The 17,092-nt window shown below is 48.9% G+C and overlaps 6 protein-coding genes across 6 annotated transcripts; 4 read left to right on the top strand and 2 right to left on the bottom strand.

The window, feature by feature from the left end:
* Positions 1-807: 807 nt before the first annotated feature.
* On the top strand, positions 808-3,992 carry FTJAE_8873 (HIR1-like protein; the record flags this gene model as incomplete). Its single annotated transcript, XM_037355735.1, has 2 exons — positions 808-3,823; positions 3,886-3,992. The coding sequence occupies 2 exons, from the start codon at positions 808-810 to the stop codon at positions 3,990-3,992; spliced, it is 3,123 nt and encodes a 1,040-aa protein (XP_037204032.1).
* A 1,081-nt stretch (positions 3,993-5,073) lies between these two features.
* FTJAE_8872 (mannosyltransferase) lies at positions 5,074-6,701 on the top strand (the record flags this gene model as incomplete). The annotated part of the gene is made up of 4 exons (XM_037355734.1): positions 5,074-5,574; positions 5,639-5,881; positions 5,972-6,518; positions 6,652-6,701. 4 exons carry the CDS (start codon positions 5,074-5,076, stop codon positions 6,699-6,701), a joined length of 1,341 nt encoding a protein of 446 aa, XP_037204031.1.
* A 2,010-nt stretch (positions 6,702-8,711) lies between these two features.
* Positions 8,712-10,348, top strand: FTJAE_8871 (UDP-galactose transporter; the record flags this gene model as incomplete). The annotated part of the gene is made up of 5 exons (XM_037355733.1): positions 8,712-8,801; positions 8,885-8,914; positions 8,967-9,275; positions 9,329-10,039; positions 10,091-10,348. The coding sequence occupies 5 exons, from the start codon at positions 8,712-8,714 to the stop codon at positions 10,346-10,348; spliced, it is 1,398 nt and encodes a 465-aa protein (XP_037204030.1).
* A 602-nt stretch (positions 10,349-10,950) lies between these two features.
* Positions 10,951-12,408, bottom strand: FTJAE_8870 (mannose-1-phosphate guanylyltransferase; the record flags this gene model as incomplete). The annotated part of the gene is made up of 3 exons (XM_037355732.1): positions 10,951-10,977; positions 11,030-12,280; positions 12,343-12,408. 3 exons carry the CDS (start codon positions 12,406-12,408, stop codon positions 10,951-10,953), a joined length of 1,344 nt encoding a protein of 447 aa, XP_037204029.1.
* A 2,207-nt stretch (positions 12,409-14,615) lies between these two features.
* On the top strand, positions 14,616-15,023 carry FTJAE_8869 (uncharacterized protein; the record flags this gene model as incomplete). The annotated part of the gene is made up of 3 exons (XM_037355730.1): positions 14,616-14,755; positions 14,810-14,920; positions 14,987-15,023. 3 exons carry the CDS (start codon positions 14,616-14,618, stop codon positions 15,021-15,023), a joined length of 288 nt encoding a protein of 95 aa, XP_037204028.1.
* Positions 15,024-15,809: 786 nt separating this feature from the next.
* On the bottom strand, positions 15,810-16,988 carry FTJAE_8868 (uncharacterized protein; the record flags this gene model as incomplete). The annotated part of the gene is made up of 1 exon (XM_037355729.1): positions 15,810-16,988. One exon carries the CDS (start codon positions 16,986-16,988, stop codon positions 15,810-15,812), a length of 1,179 nt encoding a protein of 392 aa, XP_037204027.1.
* Between the last annotated feature and the right edge of the window lie 104 nt (positions 16,989-17,092).

Genomic DNA, 17,092 nt, shown 5'->3' with positions numbered 1-17,092 from the left:
ATTCAAAAACCCTAGACTCCGACTGGGCAATGAACATAGTGACACTTGTCTCTCAAAAGGTGTCTGACCGGTCCAGAACGTGTGATTTAGAGGCAGCGGGAGTGGTAGGGCGATCCTTGCATCCAACCTTTTGACATAATGCCAGGGGTGAAGATTGGGTGAGATCTACACCTCAACATCCAAAAGCTTGTGAGTCGCGGAGAAGCACTTGAGAGTCTCGTGATTTTGGATGTGGTGGTAGGTCCAACATGTTGGTAACCCACATTTCAGCCTGTTTTGGATGTAAGAACATGATTGACTGATTGGTCTTATCGTAGCATTGTGCCATCAAAATGTGTTAAACAAAGAGCACTCGGTGAGGAATAGTTGACTTACATGAGGAGGAAGTGCAGGGAGAGTCGGCGCATCAAAGTTACTCCGCAACGACCAATCATTAAGCTGCACGGCATTTGTTAGGAAGCTTACCCAAAAAGAAGATTGCCCTGTGACGAAATCCCCTAATTTTGTCCACTCCACTGCCTCCTGGGGTGCAGCCTCCATAACGGGCGAGGAATAGCTGACCCTGCATCTTTGATTGATTGACTGACTGGCCTGGGCCCAAAAAACGCGACATCGCGTTAACTCCAATTTAAGCCAGACTCCATCCTCATCACCATCTTCAAACAACGTCAATTATTCCCACCGCTTGAATTGATCGCATCGGATTCGAATTCATCGCGACGAGTATCTTTAACCTTTAGGTTATTCATAGCGTAGCCCTCGACTCAAACGCGATTCCTCCCCGGGCATGCCACTCGACTTTCCATAATGCGTATGATCAAGCCTTCATGGCTAAGCCATAGCGGCGAGCAAAAGGATTTCGAGGTTTACAGCTGCCATGTCTCCCCGGATGGAAAACGACTTGCGACTGCTGGCGGCGATGGACACGTCCGCGTATGGTCGACCGAAAGTATCTACAATGCCGACACACCAAAGTACAACAAGCCTCGGCAGCTCTGCCACATGAGCCATCATCTTGGAACAATCCACTCGGTTCGCTTTTCGCCTAATGGGCGTTATCTTGCCAGTGGAGCGGACGACAAAATCATTTGCGTATACCATCTGGATAAAGGACCACCAGCTGCTACCTTTGGCACCAACGAGCCTCCTCCTGTCGAGAATTGGAAGACATACAAACGTTTAATCGGTCACGATAATGATGTTCAGGATCTCGCCTGGTCGTACGATTCTTCGATATTGGTTTCTGTTGGCCTCGATTCCAAGGTCGTCGTCTGGTCTGGTCATACGTTCGAGAAGCTGAAGACTCTGCCTGCACACCAAAGTCATGTCAAGGGTATCACCTTCGATCCTGCGAACAAATTCTTTGCAACCGCAAGCGACGACCGAACGATCAAAATATTTCGATTCACTTCGCCCGCGCCTAATGCGACGCAGCACGACATGGTCAACAACTTTGTTCTCGAAACGACCATTAGCTCACCATTCAAGAGTTCGCCCCTAACTACCTACTTTCGACGATGTTCGTGGTCCCCTGATGGTAATCACATCGCAGCTGCCAATGCTGTAAACGGCCCCGTGAGCTCGGTTGCCATTATCGAGCGGACGAGATGGGATAGTGAAATCAATCTTATCGGCCATGAAGCTCCAACGGAAGTGTGCATGTTCTCCCCTCGACTGTTTCACACGTCAAAGCCAGATGCGAGCGCAGCCGATGGGGCTGCGACGTCGCTCGTGACAGTGATAGCATCAGCTGGCCAGGACAAGACTTTGAGTATATGGAACACAAACACATCCAGGCCTGTGGTCGTGTGTCAAGACTTGTCAGGCAAGTCGATATCTGATCTAGCGTGGACTCCAGATGGACAGACCATTTTTGCGTCAAGTCTAGACGGTAGCATTGTGGTTGTAAATTTCGAGGAGGGAGAGCTCGGCTGGGTAGCGCAACCAGAGGAGAACGTTAAGGCACTTCAGAAATATGGCGCGTCTCGGAAAGGAATGGGTATAGCCGAGGACGTCGATGGCCTCATTTTGGAAAACCAGAGTAAAGAGGGAGAGTCGCGGGCTGTAGAGTCGAGGATGGGTGCACTCATGGGAGACTTTTCTGAGTCAACCAAGGAGTCAACACCTATCGCTAATGGCCCTAAACCCAATGGCACTTCGGCAAAACCATCGACAAATGGCCAAGCTGAGCCAGAAAACGAACCAGAGAAGCAGCCGGAAGAGGCAGCGGACAAGGCAGCCGAACGTGTCAAGGAATTGAAATCGCGGGTCACTGTCGGCAAAGATGGCAAGAAGCGAGTTGCACCGTTGTTGGTGTCATCATCAGGGACAGGCACGTCTTCATTGCCTCAAACTCAGTTGGTCGGAACAACGAGCACCAACAAGAACACGCAAAATGATACACCGCAGACAATAGTTGACATGAGCAAGCCTTATGACGGTCTACCTAAGGGAGGCATTGCCGCCATGTTGCTTGGTAACAAGAGGCAAATCAACCTGGGTGATGACGAAGATGAAGAGGAGCCGGTTGCCAAGCGTGTTGCAACAGGCCCTACACCTATCGTTACTGATGGCCCTAATGGAGTCGAGCCAGCAGCCCTCGTACCTGTTCAGAATGGCGTTGTTCCCACACCTGAGTTCCTCAGGCCCGCAGTCATGAATGTGTCTATGTCCTTCGCTCAAGTCAGATTAGCTGTACCGAAGATCCGGTCACATATCCTTCGGCCGCTGGACAGAGGAGTTTTACAGGGCGAGAGCTCCTTAGAAGAAGCAACAAAGACCCCAGAAAACATAATTCTGGAAGCGAAGAATGATATCACCCGTGGCCATCCTTCGCATGTCATAGTCAGCAAAAGGGGCGCCCTTATCTGGGAAGAGTGGCTTCCCAGAGATGTCATTCTAGTAACAGCGACGAAACACTTTTGGGCCGTGGCTTGCGAAGATGGATCTGTGCATACCTGGACTTCTGCTGGAAGAAGACTTCTCACCCCTATCATACTCGAGTCGCAGCCTGTTATCCTAGAAGCTCGCGATCACTGGCTGCTGTGCATTACAGCTGTCGGCCTTGCCCATGTTTGGGACATGAAAACCCAATCTGCTCCCAATCCTCCGGTGTCACTTGGACCAATTCTGGATATTGCCACGACATCTCTTAACCAACACAGCGCGACACCTGGCCCTGGTATTACTTCTGCCCATCTGAACAGTACTGGCCACATCATTGTGACACTGACCAATGGTGATGGCTACTGCTATGCTCGCGATATGTATACATGGCAACGCCTAAGTGAAGCTTGGTGGGCAGTGGGCTCACAGTATTGGAACTCGAACGATTCTTCTATTTCTGCTTTGCAATCTACAGCTGTCGGTCCTGATTCTAAGGACAGACAAGATAACAAGTCTTCCAAAGCCAATGTGTCGTCAGGCATCATACCTTTCCTCGAGCGACATACAACGAACGAATTCTTGTTGAAAGGTAGATCATATTCCTTACAGCGCGTTATTAAGATGGTTGTGCAGCGGAAGGAATCCGAAAATCTTGAAAGCAGTGTCAGCATTGCCCATTTGGAAACAAGAATTGCTGGCGCTCTGCAACTTGAGGCACGGGAAGAATTTCGACTATATCTCTTCATGTATGCGAAGCGCTTGGGCGCCGAGGGGGCAAGGGTCAAGGTTGAAGAGCTTCTCAACAGTCTTCTTGGTGGCATACTTGAAGACAAAGAAGAAGATGAGGAAGAGGACGGCCATGGGTGGTTCAGCAAAGAAGGCGACATCTGTGGATGGGATCGAAAGGAGCTGCTCACAGGTGTAGTTATGATTCTTGGTAAGTTGTTGTTATTGTTGTCAGTCACTATGACAAAAGTTGTATAAACTAACAGCAAACAGGAAAATACCGCGAGCTCCAGCGATTGACGCTTCAATACGCAAGAATTCTCGACATAAGTTTAGAGGATGGCTCAGTGGACGTTGAACAAATGGATGTGGAGGCTTAAACAAAAGGCATGGTTTTAAGGTTGTATCATTGTCGTAATACACGTCGTTCCTATGCGGTGACAGGGGCGAGAACGGCGGGCAGTATTTTTTGTTTAACAGGCAAACATGGCGTTGAGGCTTATCTGCTGGGGATCTGATGGTCCAGCGGTGCGAACTTGGGGTCAGGCAGGCGATAGACTACTGTTGGTGCTCGTTGATACGAAAGAACGCCTGGTTAATGAGGGCATGCAAACACAATCATGCAGTACCATCCTGAGAGTGTATTGATTGGTGAAGTTCATGACAAATGGCTAATGTGGGTGAGCAAAGCGATTCTCGACACACCGTTATCTTTCATCGTTCCCTCTGTAACACAACCGACTGAGATTGCTGCGGCTCATGATCACATGCCATGTTTGGTGAGGAGTGGCGTTGGGTGGAGGAGGTGAGGAAACAAGATGATGTTATCGTGAGTGGGCAAATGGGTGCATCGCCAACACCGGTCTGTTGTTGTTCCTGGGCTTCCCCGGTCCGGATATTTTCTTCCGGTCACTCCAGAGCCGCTGGGCAACTACTTCTCTTCTTATCAAGCTGGTGTTTAGTGTGTCGATGAGGTAAGATACTGCACCTGCTCGCAGCTGCCACGTCCATGTCCGCCTCCACATTGAATCACCTGCCAACCTGCATCTCCTTGGTTCTTCTCGCCTGAGGATACAATAACCGCAAGGTGAAGGATTATTAGTAGGTACAAATGCCCCCCGGTTTGTCTTCTCTCTTCTCTTACTTCATTCTTCTTATTCTTCATCCTTTGATTCGTTATTCTACTTCGAACCTGGAATCGAAAGCAATCACAAGCACAAGCACAATCTCTTCTCTTTGGCACGTCTAGAACATTTCCGTGCTCAGCACCTAAGGTGCCTTTACACTCCTTTCTTTCTCATACTCCTTTCTCAAGACCTCTTCCTCTCCACCCTGCACTTCATCCACCTAAGGTACTCAATAGCCTTCATCTTTACGGCCTTTAACCCTTCCGGTCCTTTCTTCGTTCAAGGCATTTGTCAATTCTTCCCCTGAACGTTGAACCTTTTCTCCACCTTCATCATGGCAAAAGCCCGTCGCTTCACTCCTTGGTGGGCAGGGGCCCTCGCCCTTCTTCACTTCACCCTGTTCGTGTGTGGCTCTGCCCTGCCCTCTTCTGCCGATGTCCCCCTCAAGGCAGCCTTGGTGACCCTCGTCCAAGAAGGCGATATGAGTGCTATACTCTACAGTATTCAACAGATCGAGGACAGGTTCAATAACCGCCACTTGTACGACTGGGTTTTCTTTAGCGTCCAAGATCTTCCTAATAGGTTCAAGGAGCTCACTTCCAGCGCTACCAATGCTACTTGTTTCTTCGAAGTTATTCCTGAGGAGAACTGGAATATGCCCGACTGGACTGATCACTCCAGACTCTCTGACTCCCACGGAGTCGACTCTGACGGCAACCCGAAGACCTATAAGCCCATCGCCGACATCCGCCAGATGAAGCGATGGAGCTCGGCTCCCTTTGCTAACGAGAGACGTCTCCACAACTATGAATGGTTCTGGAGAGTCGATCCAGGCGTAAGTGGTTCCCGAAACAGCCACAGTGATGCATCAAAAATTGGTCAGGAGCTGACACAAGCAGGCTTCTTTGAGCCAAGACATTCCTTTCGATGTCTTCCGTTACATGCGAGACAATGGTATTGCCTATGGTTTCAACCGAGCTGTCCTTGGCCAAGCCAACTTGTATCAACTCTCTCGCGTCAAGTCTTTCATTGACAAGCACCCAGAGCTCCTTCATGAAGAGGCTGATATCACATGGCTTATCGAAAACGGCGCAGGTCTCGCTATTCAGTCAAGCTCATCGGATGACAACTGTGAAGAATCGGTAGACGAGGGCAGTGACAAACTGAGGTCGCGGATCATTTAGGAGAGCCGCCCTGGTGGTCAACGCAGCTCGGACACTAATGGGTCACAGGATGAGACGGTCCACGACAGAAATAGCAAGAATGAAGGAGAGGGAGCATCTCGGATTGGTGGGTCCTTTGCGACTTGGCTAAGTGAAGTTTACGGCAGCAGTCTTTATCCAACATTCGACATTGGATCCCTAGCTTTCTTCCGCAGCCCTCATCACGCAGCCTTCTTCCACCACCTCGACAGCGCGGGCGACTTTCAGTATCGCCGGATCGACGACGTCCCGGTGCACAGCTTGAGCGCGAGTATGTTCCTGCCTCGGGAGAGTGTCTGGAACTTTGGCACTAAGAACATGCAACTTCGCACTCAGCTTACCATCCAGCCCACCGGAGTCGGAGCTATTCCAGATGGTGATCAACGCATCGCGGGCTATGAAATCACTGACTCAGGCAACAGTGTCAAGCACGATAGTGATGCTGAAGAGGAAAATAAATCGTTTCACGAAAACTGGGAGTCAATGACGCCAGACGTGAGCGAACAGTCCGAGAACCCGCACTTGATATCAGGCAACACGTGGATGGGAAAGGACGTGGCGGATGAGGCTGAAGGATGTAGCTTTTTTTGGTTTTGGGGACAGATGATAGTTGGATTTCCAGGATTTGCAGGATATGGGTGGGAAACAGATTTTAGTTGTTTGCAAAATGATTGAAGGGACAACTTAGGATCAGGGTACAACATGTACAGACAATTGGGCTCACCGCCTCGCGGGTCGAGGCAGCACAAAGAAAAGATGAGGTTTGCTTTTCAGATGAGATTGCTTGCGCATTAGTGAGTGAGAAACCACACCATCAGAGCGGTGAATGTAAATGCTGTATAATGTATTACGGGAGGGGGGCCTTTGGACACAGCTGAGACAGAGGAAGACGTTTTGGCTGGACCCAAGAAAAAGGCGCCTGCGTCGGGCGGCGGCAGATGTCACACACATGGGGACAGTCGTACAGCGTTTGAGGTGCGGATTTGACGTAAAAAGTCAAGGATGGACGGATGGATGTCTTCCTACGTGGCTGGTGGTTCTGCATATATGATATCCGGAAGACGCACGATATACGTCACTAAGCAGTGCAGAAGCAGGCAAGTCTAGTCTGATAAATGACGCCATTAAGGAATACAGCATTTGTGAAGCTGGGGATTGTCGACGTCGAAACATATCATATTAGTAAAGGATGTAATTCCCTGGAAGCAAATGACGTACGAAACAAAACATAGCAGGTTGGGTTTTTTGTGCTTGGACATGTTTGATGAGAAGAGGTGCGGAGTCTGGTGGGGTTTGGATGACGATCGGCGCCGGTGGGATCGGAGCCGGGGAGGGGAACGACGAACTTAGTTCGAGATCCGAAGTGAGATTGATTTGGCTTGGGGAGATTTATGTTGAAATTGGAAGGTGATTGACCACATCGTATTTGAGCATACATAGACTACTCCGTACAGCCTCGTTTAGTAGCTGTACTAGAGGCTGAGTAGCTTATTACAACCTCGGCCTTTTCGTACCGATTATTCACGGTTTTGATACTCTCTGGTCATGCTATGAAGTGAACAGGGATGCGACTTGATCTTCCACCGCTTGTGGATAGATTTGTCGCTTGGTATAAAGAGCAAGAGCCAGAGTCTCAGACAAGATTTTCGGTTAAATCTACCGGTATCCGCCTGCTACAAAGCTTTTTTTCCCTCTTGGTTCCTGGCATGAATGAAAAGGCACGGGGGCAGGGATAATAAAGGGGCCGGGGCAACTTAAACAGGGGTTATTAGAGTTAATGACTGCAACGTTGAAAATTATAAAGGTTTATTGACGATTTATCGAAAATTAAGCAATTACTGCTCTTATTGCTAAGGAAAATGCATTGAAAACTCAACCAATCCCGTCTCTCAAACAGGAACTTCTCATTCCCTGCCCTGCTGAAAACACTCCCAAAGATGCATCTGCCCCTGATTCCTGCTCTGTTAGATCCCCGCCCGCCCATACATCTACCTAGGTAGCTTGGCCAGTGGGGAGGAAGATGCACCAACTGCCACATGCCTTCCTGCCTTACCTGGCTGGGCATAGGTCTGGGTCCTATTTTTATGACAAAAAACCAACAGGAAGTAAGGCAAGGGGTTCAGGTTCACGGTTCACAATTCCTTCCATTGTAGGCTGGACGGCTGTGGTGCTTCCTTCCTTGCACTACCCCAGGGTCACTGTATCCTTCCTGCCTACCTGCCTTATCCTATTCTGTAAAGAACGGAGACTTCCTTTTTTTGAAGGTGCTCCCCGCCTCTTTCCTCCCCTTTTGTCCTTTTTCTCCATCATTTCTTCTACCTTACGTGTAGAAGCTCTTTACGATTATTCTCTGGCACTTCGGGAAGTACGAATAACGAGCACGGATATCCGACGTCGACTGGCAGTGACGATATTGCAAGGCATTGGCTCCCGAGCCTTGGCAGTGCACGATTGCGATCGCGGAGGGGCCCTTGGATCTGCAACAGAAACATTTACAAGATTGACACGCGATCCGAATACTCGATATTGCACCATTCTACTTTAACAAACGAAAAAGAACCCAGAAAATTCGGTGGACGTGGTTGGTTGGCGCCCGAGCCATCGTAAAGAATTCGAATTTCGCCCATTGTCGCATCGTCTTCCCAGCCAGTGTCGCAAAGCCCCCATCGCGGTTTCAAGGCGCATTGCTCTCTTACTACAGGCCAATTTCTCTTTATATCACACTCCGTTACATCACATCGACGAACTCAGCTCTCCTTTCGACTTTACAATGGCGATACTGGAGGCCTTCCCCAAGGCGCCGCCTGCTAGCCAGGGTGGCTTCCTAGGTCTGAACAAGAAGCAGTGGGCTTTAACAACGGTACGAACTTCACACCTGGTTTCTTGCTATTCTGTTTGGTAATACGCAAATTCCATGATTCTGGTACTGACGTGCTATTCCAGTTGACTTTTCAGAACTCAGCCCTTATCTTGGTAGGTTTTTGTCGCAGCGCATCATCCTAGGCTCAGCTAACATTGCCTTCAGATTATGCACTACTCTCGCGTTATGCCTCCGAGTGGCGATCACCGCTACTTTACTTCGACCGCCGTCTTTCTGAACGAGATCATCAAGCTCGCCGTTTCGCTATCCTTGGCCATCTACGATACCTCAAAGACCTTAGCTCCTACGACACCCGCAACAGTCCTTTTCGAGCAAATCTATAATTCTGTTTTTGCAGGTGATGGGTGGAAACTTGCATTGACAGCTGCTTTCTATACCTTGCAGAATATGCTGCAGTATGTCGCTGTGGGTAACTTGGATGCGGTGCACTTTCAGGTGCTGTATCAACTCAAGGTATGTCTCACCACCCAGTCATATTGGTCTTGGCAAAATAAGCCCTGTTAGAGTACGTTCTGACTGTTTTTCCCCAAAAGATTCTCATCACAGCACTGTTCAGTGTTGTACTGCTGCGACGACACTTGGGACCCAAGCGCTGGCTTGCCCTCATCATCTTGACGTTGGGCGTATGTGTTGTGTCACTCCCTCAAGCCGGCTCATCTTCGAGCTCATCCAGCATTCCTCTCCGCCACATGACGGACCATTTCTTCCCTCGCTCGCTCCATGAGCTTGGACACGTACCCACGGACAACGGCCAGGCTGGACATCTTGCTAAGCGATCTGCTACCTATCAAGGCATTGACCATGATTTGCCGCCGCTGGATCCTCTTATGAATTACTCGGTTGGCTTGGTCTCTGTCCTTGTCGCTGCTACCGTATCCGGCTTGACGGGTGTCTACTTCGAAAAGTTACTCAAAGAGAGTCCCACCCAAGCCAGTGTTTGGATCCGAAACGTTCAGCTAAGCTTTTATTCCATCTTTGCTGCCGGCCTCGGTGGTGTAATTTGGCAGGACGGTGAGGGAATCAGCGAGCACGGCTTTTTTGAGGGCTACAATTGGGTTGTGTGGAGTGCCGTTGTGCTCCAAGCTGCCGGTGGCATGTTGGCGAGCGTTGTAATTCGGGATACGGATAATATTGTCAAGAACTTTGCGACGAGCATCAGTATTGTCATTAGCTTCTTGATCAGCATGATGTTGTTCCAGTTCGAGGTGTCGGCAACAGTAAGTTCCCTTATCGTGACCATATTGCATGGATATTAACACAGCCTGCAGTTTGTCATTGGCACATTCCTAGTTCTCCTCTCTACTTGGATCTACAATGGTTCAGATAGGGCTATCCGTCGTCCTCCACCAATCCAGATTCATAGCTTCGAGAAACCGGCTATTGAGAGCTTACATACCCCTCGTAATTTGGCGAACCGACTGACTGTCAATCCCATGGATAGCCCTATGGGTTTGACCACGAGTCGACCAAGCACACCACTACTGCCTAGAACGCCATCTCGATCAAACTTTAAGAGAGACGATTGATCTTTTCGATATATATATCGATCAAACCACCTTATACACTCGAATACAAAATTTCGTATTCGGGATTTCATTATTATGAAGTCGAACGAAGACATGAATCACGCATCCTTGCAGTAACATTATATATAGCCAGGATCTCATTGGTACATTTCTTGGATAGATAGAAGAGCTTGCATAGCCGGTCTGCAGTGGTTATCACTTTCTGCGTTACCCCGGTTGGTATGGTTGGCGATAGGAAAAACACCCACTTCTGAGGAGGTGTTGTATGCAGTATACCCCTGATTATAGAAACGTGAATCTTAGATCAAGACTAGAGAGGACGGGAATGGTGTTTCCCAAAAATCACAGCTTTCAAGTTGAAAATATAGTGGAGAGGCTTGGACAAGAATACAAGTCCATTATCGCTGTTTACTTGCTTTACTGAATAGTCATTCCTCTTGATGTGACCTGGGGGAAGCAGTTTTGTTCCTCAGATATCACTCCTATATACACCCTCCATTACGCTTTGATGGCCTCAACTTTTAAGGATATATGGCGCCTCTTTCAAAGAAGATCAAACGCAAACTTTTTGCACTAGTCTAGATTGTAGAAACGAGCTTCGTTTACATAATGACTTCGTTGGTGACATCCTGTAACTCTATTAGCGGGCTGATCATCGAACATTTCGAGTTGGGAACTTACCCTCTTCAACTCCTTGTAGGGCAAGCAGACACAGTTCTGCACGCGGACCTCATCGCCGACACCACAGTCCTTGCCAAGGATGGTAATGCTCTGGACCTTGACACCATTCTTGATGATGCTGGTCGAGTGGCTGCCAACGGGGGTAGGGGTACCCTCAACTCGAGCCCAGGCGCCAACGCGGCTACCCCAGCCAATGATGGAGTAGAGAACGCAAGCGTCGTGCTTGATCTCGCAGTCCTCGAGCACGATACTCTCCTTGACACGGGCGCCAGCGCCAATGTGAGCACGGGGGCCAATGCTTACATTGGGGCCGAGCTTAGCAGTGGGGTGCACTTCAGCTGTAGGGTGAATGAAGACAGGAGGGACTATGTTTGCGCTAGGAGTGGCAAGCTCTTCGCTGTGGTCGGATTGCGCAGCCTTTTGGAGGTAGAGAGCGTTGGCAGGGACAGCAGAGCCAGCAGTCTTGATCTGGCGCCAGAAGTCCTTGGTCTCGTAAACGTAGAACTGCTTGTTGTCGGCCATATCAGAGAGGATATCCTGCTCCAGGCGAATAACTCCGCTCTTCTTCTCTTCGTCATCATCGTCGTCATCAGGAAGGACGAAGCTGTTTTCGAGGTTATCGGAAGAGGGGTAGGAGACGAGACGAGAGGGTCGGTCGAGGCGGCGCTTGATGGCGGAGCGGATAGAGGGGAAGATTGCCTCGGTGGAGAAAAGGTAGACACCACAGTTGATCAGGTTGCTGATTCGTGACTCGGGCTTCTCGACGTAATGCAGAACACGACGGGTGTGAGAATCGGAGACAATGCAACCGAAGTTTGTCGCTGCCTCATCGCTCACACGTGTTCCGAGGATGACAGCCTCAGCATCCTTATCGTTGAAAAGCTTGAGCATCTCGTCAAGAGGGAACGAACAGCAAACATCGGCGTTGAGAACAAAGAGACGCTCGGGGCGACCCTTGAGGATAGCATCACGGAAGTGGTAGAGACCGCCAGCGGTTCCAAGAGCCTCATACTCGCGGAGGTACTTGATAGTGATGGCGGGGAACTCCTTGGCGGAGTCCTTGATGAAGTCGCGGAAGACAGATTCGTCGTAGTAGCCGATGATGTAGACCTCCTGGATCTGCTTGTTGGGGACGCGAGCGATGGAGGAGAGGCAGTGCCAGATGATGGGATGGCCAGCGACTTCGAATAGAGGCTTGGGCACGTCGAGGGAGAGAGGGCGGAAACGAGTGCCGCGGGAAGGACCACCGACCTAGAACAATTACTCTGTTAGAACAGCAAGTTTATAGAGGGGTGGAGAGGGTGAAGCTATACCAGGATGACGGCCTTTGTGGCGCCCTGGTCCTTGGTGCGATGGGCCATGGGGACGTGGAGGGACATGATTGCTGTGGTGTGATGAGGAGTGGGAATTGGAGAGAAGAGAGGGAGAAGAAGCTCGTAGGGGGAGGTGAAGTTGAGCTTGATCTCTGTGTTTTGCTGGGGGAGTGAGTGGAGGGGACACTTTGGAGAATTGAAGGCGGTGACCGAAAAGGGAAACTGTTGATGGGCGGGAACGGTGAGGTTAGGTGGGGGTGGGTATGCACGTGGGAATATAGGGGTTCAGCTGAATGAGGGGCTTACCCTGTATTAAATATCTAGGGAGAGATGAGAAACGACTTTGGCTGGACGGATGGGGGGCTTGAGATATAGTTTGGTGACGTTTGGTAATACAGCTTGGTGTCCTTTACTCAATTGTTTCAGAACCAGAAGTTTACGCGACTGTCAATGCGATCAAAAGGTCATCCATCCGATCGGATCGTTGCAAACCGAATAAGCGATGTTGGATGCAACCAGACAAGAAGATTGAAATTATTGACATTTCATAGCCAGGTCTCTCGATTGTATGTACAAATGCGCGACACTGGTGATTGTAGCTCCAGGGCTATTAGTTTTGAGTGTTGTTGGTAAGCTGTATATTTCGTCGAACTTGATGACTTGTGACAGATTCGAGAGCATGATAGATATGAATAATACTTGCTATTATTATTTTTTGCAATCATCAAGTGAAACATTTTGCCTAACTCTATGAGCCACTGGTATTCATGGAGGATTCATACAATATGTACCTTGGGTAGGTATACTAAAAATCACTTCACGGCTTTAGATGTTTGTCACCACCAAGCACACGTATTTGGTTCATCTTTCATATCAGGCAGTTCCATTGAAACCCGCCATCGTGAGATAACTCCCTCAATGAAGGGATGCATTGGCTAGGATGTTCGAAATTCAAAGTGATTGAAAGTATGCAAATGTGTCGTGCTCTGCCTCGGAAACATAGAGGAGAACCAAATGGAACGGTAACTGAACAGAAACAGGATGATGCGAGAAGGAGAAATTAAACTTCAAGTAATATGTATTTCACTTGTAGTAATGCTATAGAAGAGAACCGATTGGTTGCTCAAGCGTTGGATATTGAGCCCAGGCTTGACATGATTTCACATATCATAGACGGACTTTGCGGCGGCAATTATCGGGTAAAGATTCTCGCATGAGAACTGATGAGGTTGCAATGTATGCAAATGTTGCTTCTTGCAAGGTGTTCGTAACCAGAGCAATTGAAGGAGTTGCGTGATGCTTGCAGGTTGCCAAGAAGCGGGAATGGAACGAACCGTTCCGTTCCTTGTTTTTGATTGTGTGGAATCGATAAGCCCTCGACAAGTAGTATTAAGATATTTGATGTGGCTAATTACTACTGGTTTGGTAGTACAGAAGACTCAATTGATATTGTTCTCTTTAACCCTTTCAATCGTGTCAATCGTCGTATCGTGAACCAACATGTTAAACCTCATCTTGAGATCTTCAAATCGAGTGGGTCGAGTTTTAGCTGCCGAAGAGACCCCTGCTAGACAGTGGATATTGATGGATCAGAATAGAAATGGACCCATCCTTAACCTCTTCTGAACTGTGCGTATGAATAGAATCAATGTTGAAGACATGTCACTTTGAGAATGTGAAAACAGCCATCACATAATAGGGTGGCTGAGGCGGTGAACAGGCCAGTTGAGACAACATGCAGAAGCCCCTCCATCAATAAACCAATGCAACACTCATCAGCCGATTCCAAGCCTCCCTCTCCGCACTTGCCCGCCATCTCAGGACACAACGGCTACCTTCATCCAGTCAAAAGCCAAAGACGCCCAAGTCAGGGGTACCCATCCCTGGAGAAGCTACCTACCGGACTGCCGTCTGGGGAAAATCCGGGGTTCCTTTGTGTACTCGACAAGTCCCTCGTCTGTACTGTGGCGGCTCGCAGCACGGCTTACATGCCCCCAAACAGGTTCTCCAAATACAATAATGTGACTTTGCTAAAGACCTGGATAATATCAGACATGCGCGTCTCGTCACTCATCAATGACGGCAAGAAATTCCCCGCAAGTAACGCTTCACCACCTCCTCTTTTAAGAGAGACGAGTTCCCGACGCGAGTAGAGGCGTTTTCCTCCTCGATACTTAGCTTAGCTCCGTTGTCAACACCTCCTTCAGATCTGCGGATTTATTACCGACTATCAATCTTGTCAATTGCTGATTATATACTCCTTGACTGTCAAAATGTCTCCTCTCGTCGCTCGTGTCGCTCGCTCTGCTGTCGTTCGACCTCTCCCTGCAGCCCAACGAGGACTCCGCACTTCGAGCATCCTCCGTGATTCCGAGCCGTACCAGGCGAAGCCGCCCAAACAGAACCAGAACCAGTATGGATACACGAATTGAGATGAGCATGAGCTGGACTAATAACTCATTATCAGTAACAAAATTCTCGTCGCCGGTGCCCTCGCTATTGGCGGTGGGTTCTGGTGGTTCTACCGAGGGGGTAAGCCCGTCCTCGACGCGTCTGGTGAACCCAAGGCACCAACCAAGTAAATACGATAAATATTACGAGAATAGCCTGCAAGTTCAACTGCGAAAACGACACTGGTGAAAAGATATGATGGCGACGGCGATGGCAACAATGGCATGTAGATAGGGGCCTCTCTGGGCAAAGAGCTTCGGCCTGCAAAGTTACACCTTGAATGGTGGAATGTCTTATTGGCGATTACCTTCAACCAACACTACCTTATGCATAATAGCATCTTTATTTACGCCATGCACATACATATAAACCTCAATCATTACTGCTTCGCATTGCTTTATTTGAACCTACACTTCTGAGCTGGCGCCCTGCAACCTTGATGATCTTAGCATTATATATAAAATGCTTCCATTTACCCACTTCGCAATACCATACCAGGTTCTTCTAGCCCATCTAATTAGGCGGGTACCTTAGATGCGAGAGACAAATTAATAGCCAAGTTACCAATAGGAAGGACGAGCTCTGTCACATGGAGGTGAAGAAGGGCCACTCACTAAAGCTCTTGCTTAAGTTTTACCTCCCGTTAGATATTGCGCCTAAAAAGGAAATTTTCACCTCGACACCAAACAGTTATCATAAAGAGGTCACATAACATTGAAGACGCTTAAACACATAACAAAAAGAAGGACCAGCAAAAGACTAACACGCTTGCCCCGTACTGGAATCGAACCAGTGATCTTATCATTACTAGTGATACGCTTTACCACTGAGCCAACGGGGCTTGGTCTAGCGACGAACGCAAGCCTCGAAGCTCGCTTTGATGATCCTCTCCCTTGTACGACAATATAAGATAAGTAGTTAGATTAGAATATTGAATATCTTTGTTTTCTCATATCTGTCTGTCTACCTAGGCATATAAATTTTCGAACCATTCCCATGCTTCCCTTCTAGGAACTTCACTTCCCTTCTTCGTGGTGGACAAACTCCCAGTCTTCAGGTTGAGCTGGGGAATCTGAGGACTTTGTCGCATTTTCCTCCACTGCTTGTCCTACTCGTACCCTTCCTGTGGAGCTGGAAGCATGCCTCCTGTTGAAGGCTCGTTGGCGTTGACGAGATATAGCGGGATCATTTAGCCGTCTAATTAATGCCTCAAAAGCGGCTTGGCGGGTATCGTCGTCGTTTGCGCCGTTCGTGGTTGAATCCGTATAGGACGGCGGCGCGTTTCCTACCGAGGGACCGCGTGAAGGGCGATGAGCTGTTGTTGGAGGACCCTGCTGACCAGTTTCAGAGGTGGGATGTTGAGCAGTCGTTGTTGAGTGAGTGTGGTTGCTTCTGAGAGGGAGGAGAGGAAGGGCAGGAGTTGGGGTAATCCATTCAGGAGAAGTCTCTATGACACGCTTCTCACGTTCGTAGGGGCTCTCCCGGGTAATCTCCTGGTAAGGGGCAGTCTGGGGAGGAGCAGAGGCTGGAGGAGCAGGGGCTGGAAGTTCTTGAGGCACCAAACTCTCATCCTTGATTTTCTGCTCGGGTGAAAGTTCAAGGTTTATGAGAGCATGTATGTATTGCTTTTGCGCCTTCATGACATAGTACATTGGGCATAGGCTGCCAAGTGTACCAAGTATGAAAAGCAGAATGCGGATGGCGGCAATGATTAAGCTCAAGACGTAGGGCTTTTTCCATTCCAAATCCGCCAAATATGCTTGGTAGGTCAGAAAACTTGCTAGTTTGCAGGCTTCGTGGGCGAAGCTGAACTGAAGGATCACCATCCAGCTCGAAAACATAACGGCATCAGCTCGGTTCCGTGCACTGCGCTGAATCCATGCCAGCGGCTTGAACTTGGTGGTAGAATCGCGAGACCCCTGGGTCTTGGCATCGCCGTTCGACTTTTGGTTGAGCTGCTTTCTGATAATGAAGTAGTTGAGAAGAACGAACAAGAACATGTGCAAGAAGTACTTGGAGATTTGTACCTCGGCCATGTCGGGAGTTATCGCCTCAACGGTCCCAAGATGTTGCAGCTTTCCCAGCAGGTTTGGGCATGGCACATCCTTTTGTATGAAGAAGATATTATTGACAACACCGTTGGTATCATAGCTCTTCAAGCATAGCTTGGAGCTCTTCACGATGAAGTGGTTCATGTTGAGATCAAAGATGTGGTTTTTTCTTGGGCTGGAGGGAGAGAGATGCACTTGAAGAGTAAAGAAGTTGAAAGTGTATAAAGGCCGAAGATGGGATGCAATGG

This window comes from Fusarium tjaetaba (genome assembly GCF_013396195.1).
Source record: "Fusarium tjaetaba strain NRRL 66243 chromosome Unknown NRRL66243_c0000197, whole genome shotgun sequence".
NCBI classification, from domain to species: Eukaryota; Fungi; Ascomycota; class Sordariomycetes; order Hypocreales; family Nectriaceae; genus Fusarium; species Fusarium tjaetaba.
The sequence above is the reverse complement of the archived record's forward strand: the minus strand, read 5'-3'. Positions and strand labels throughout refer to the sequence as shown.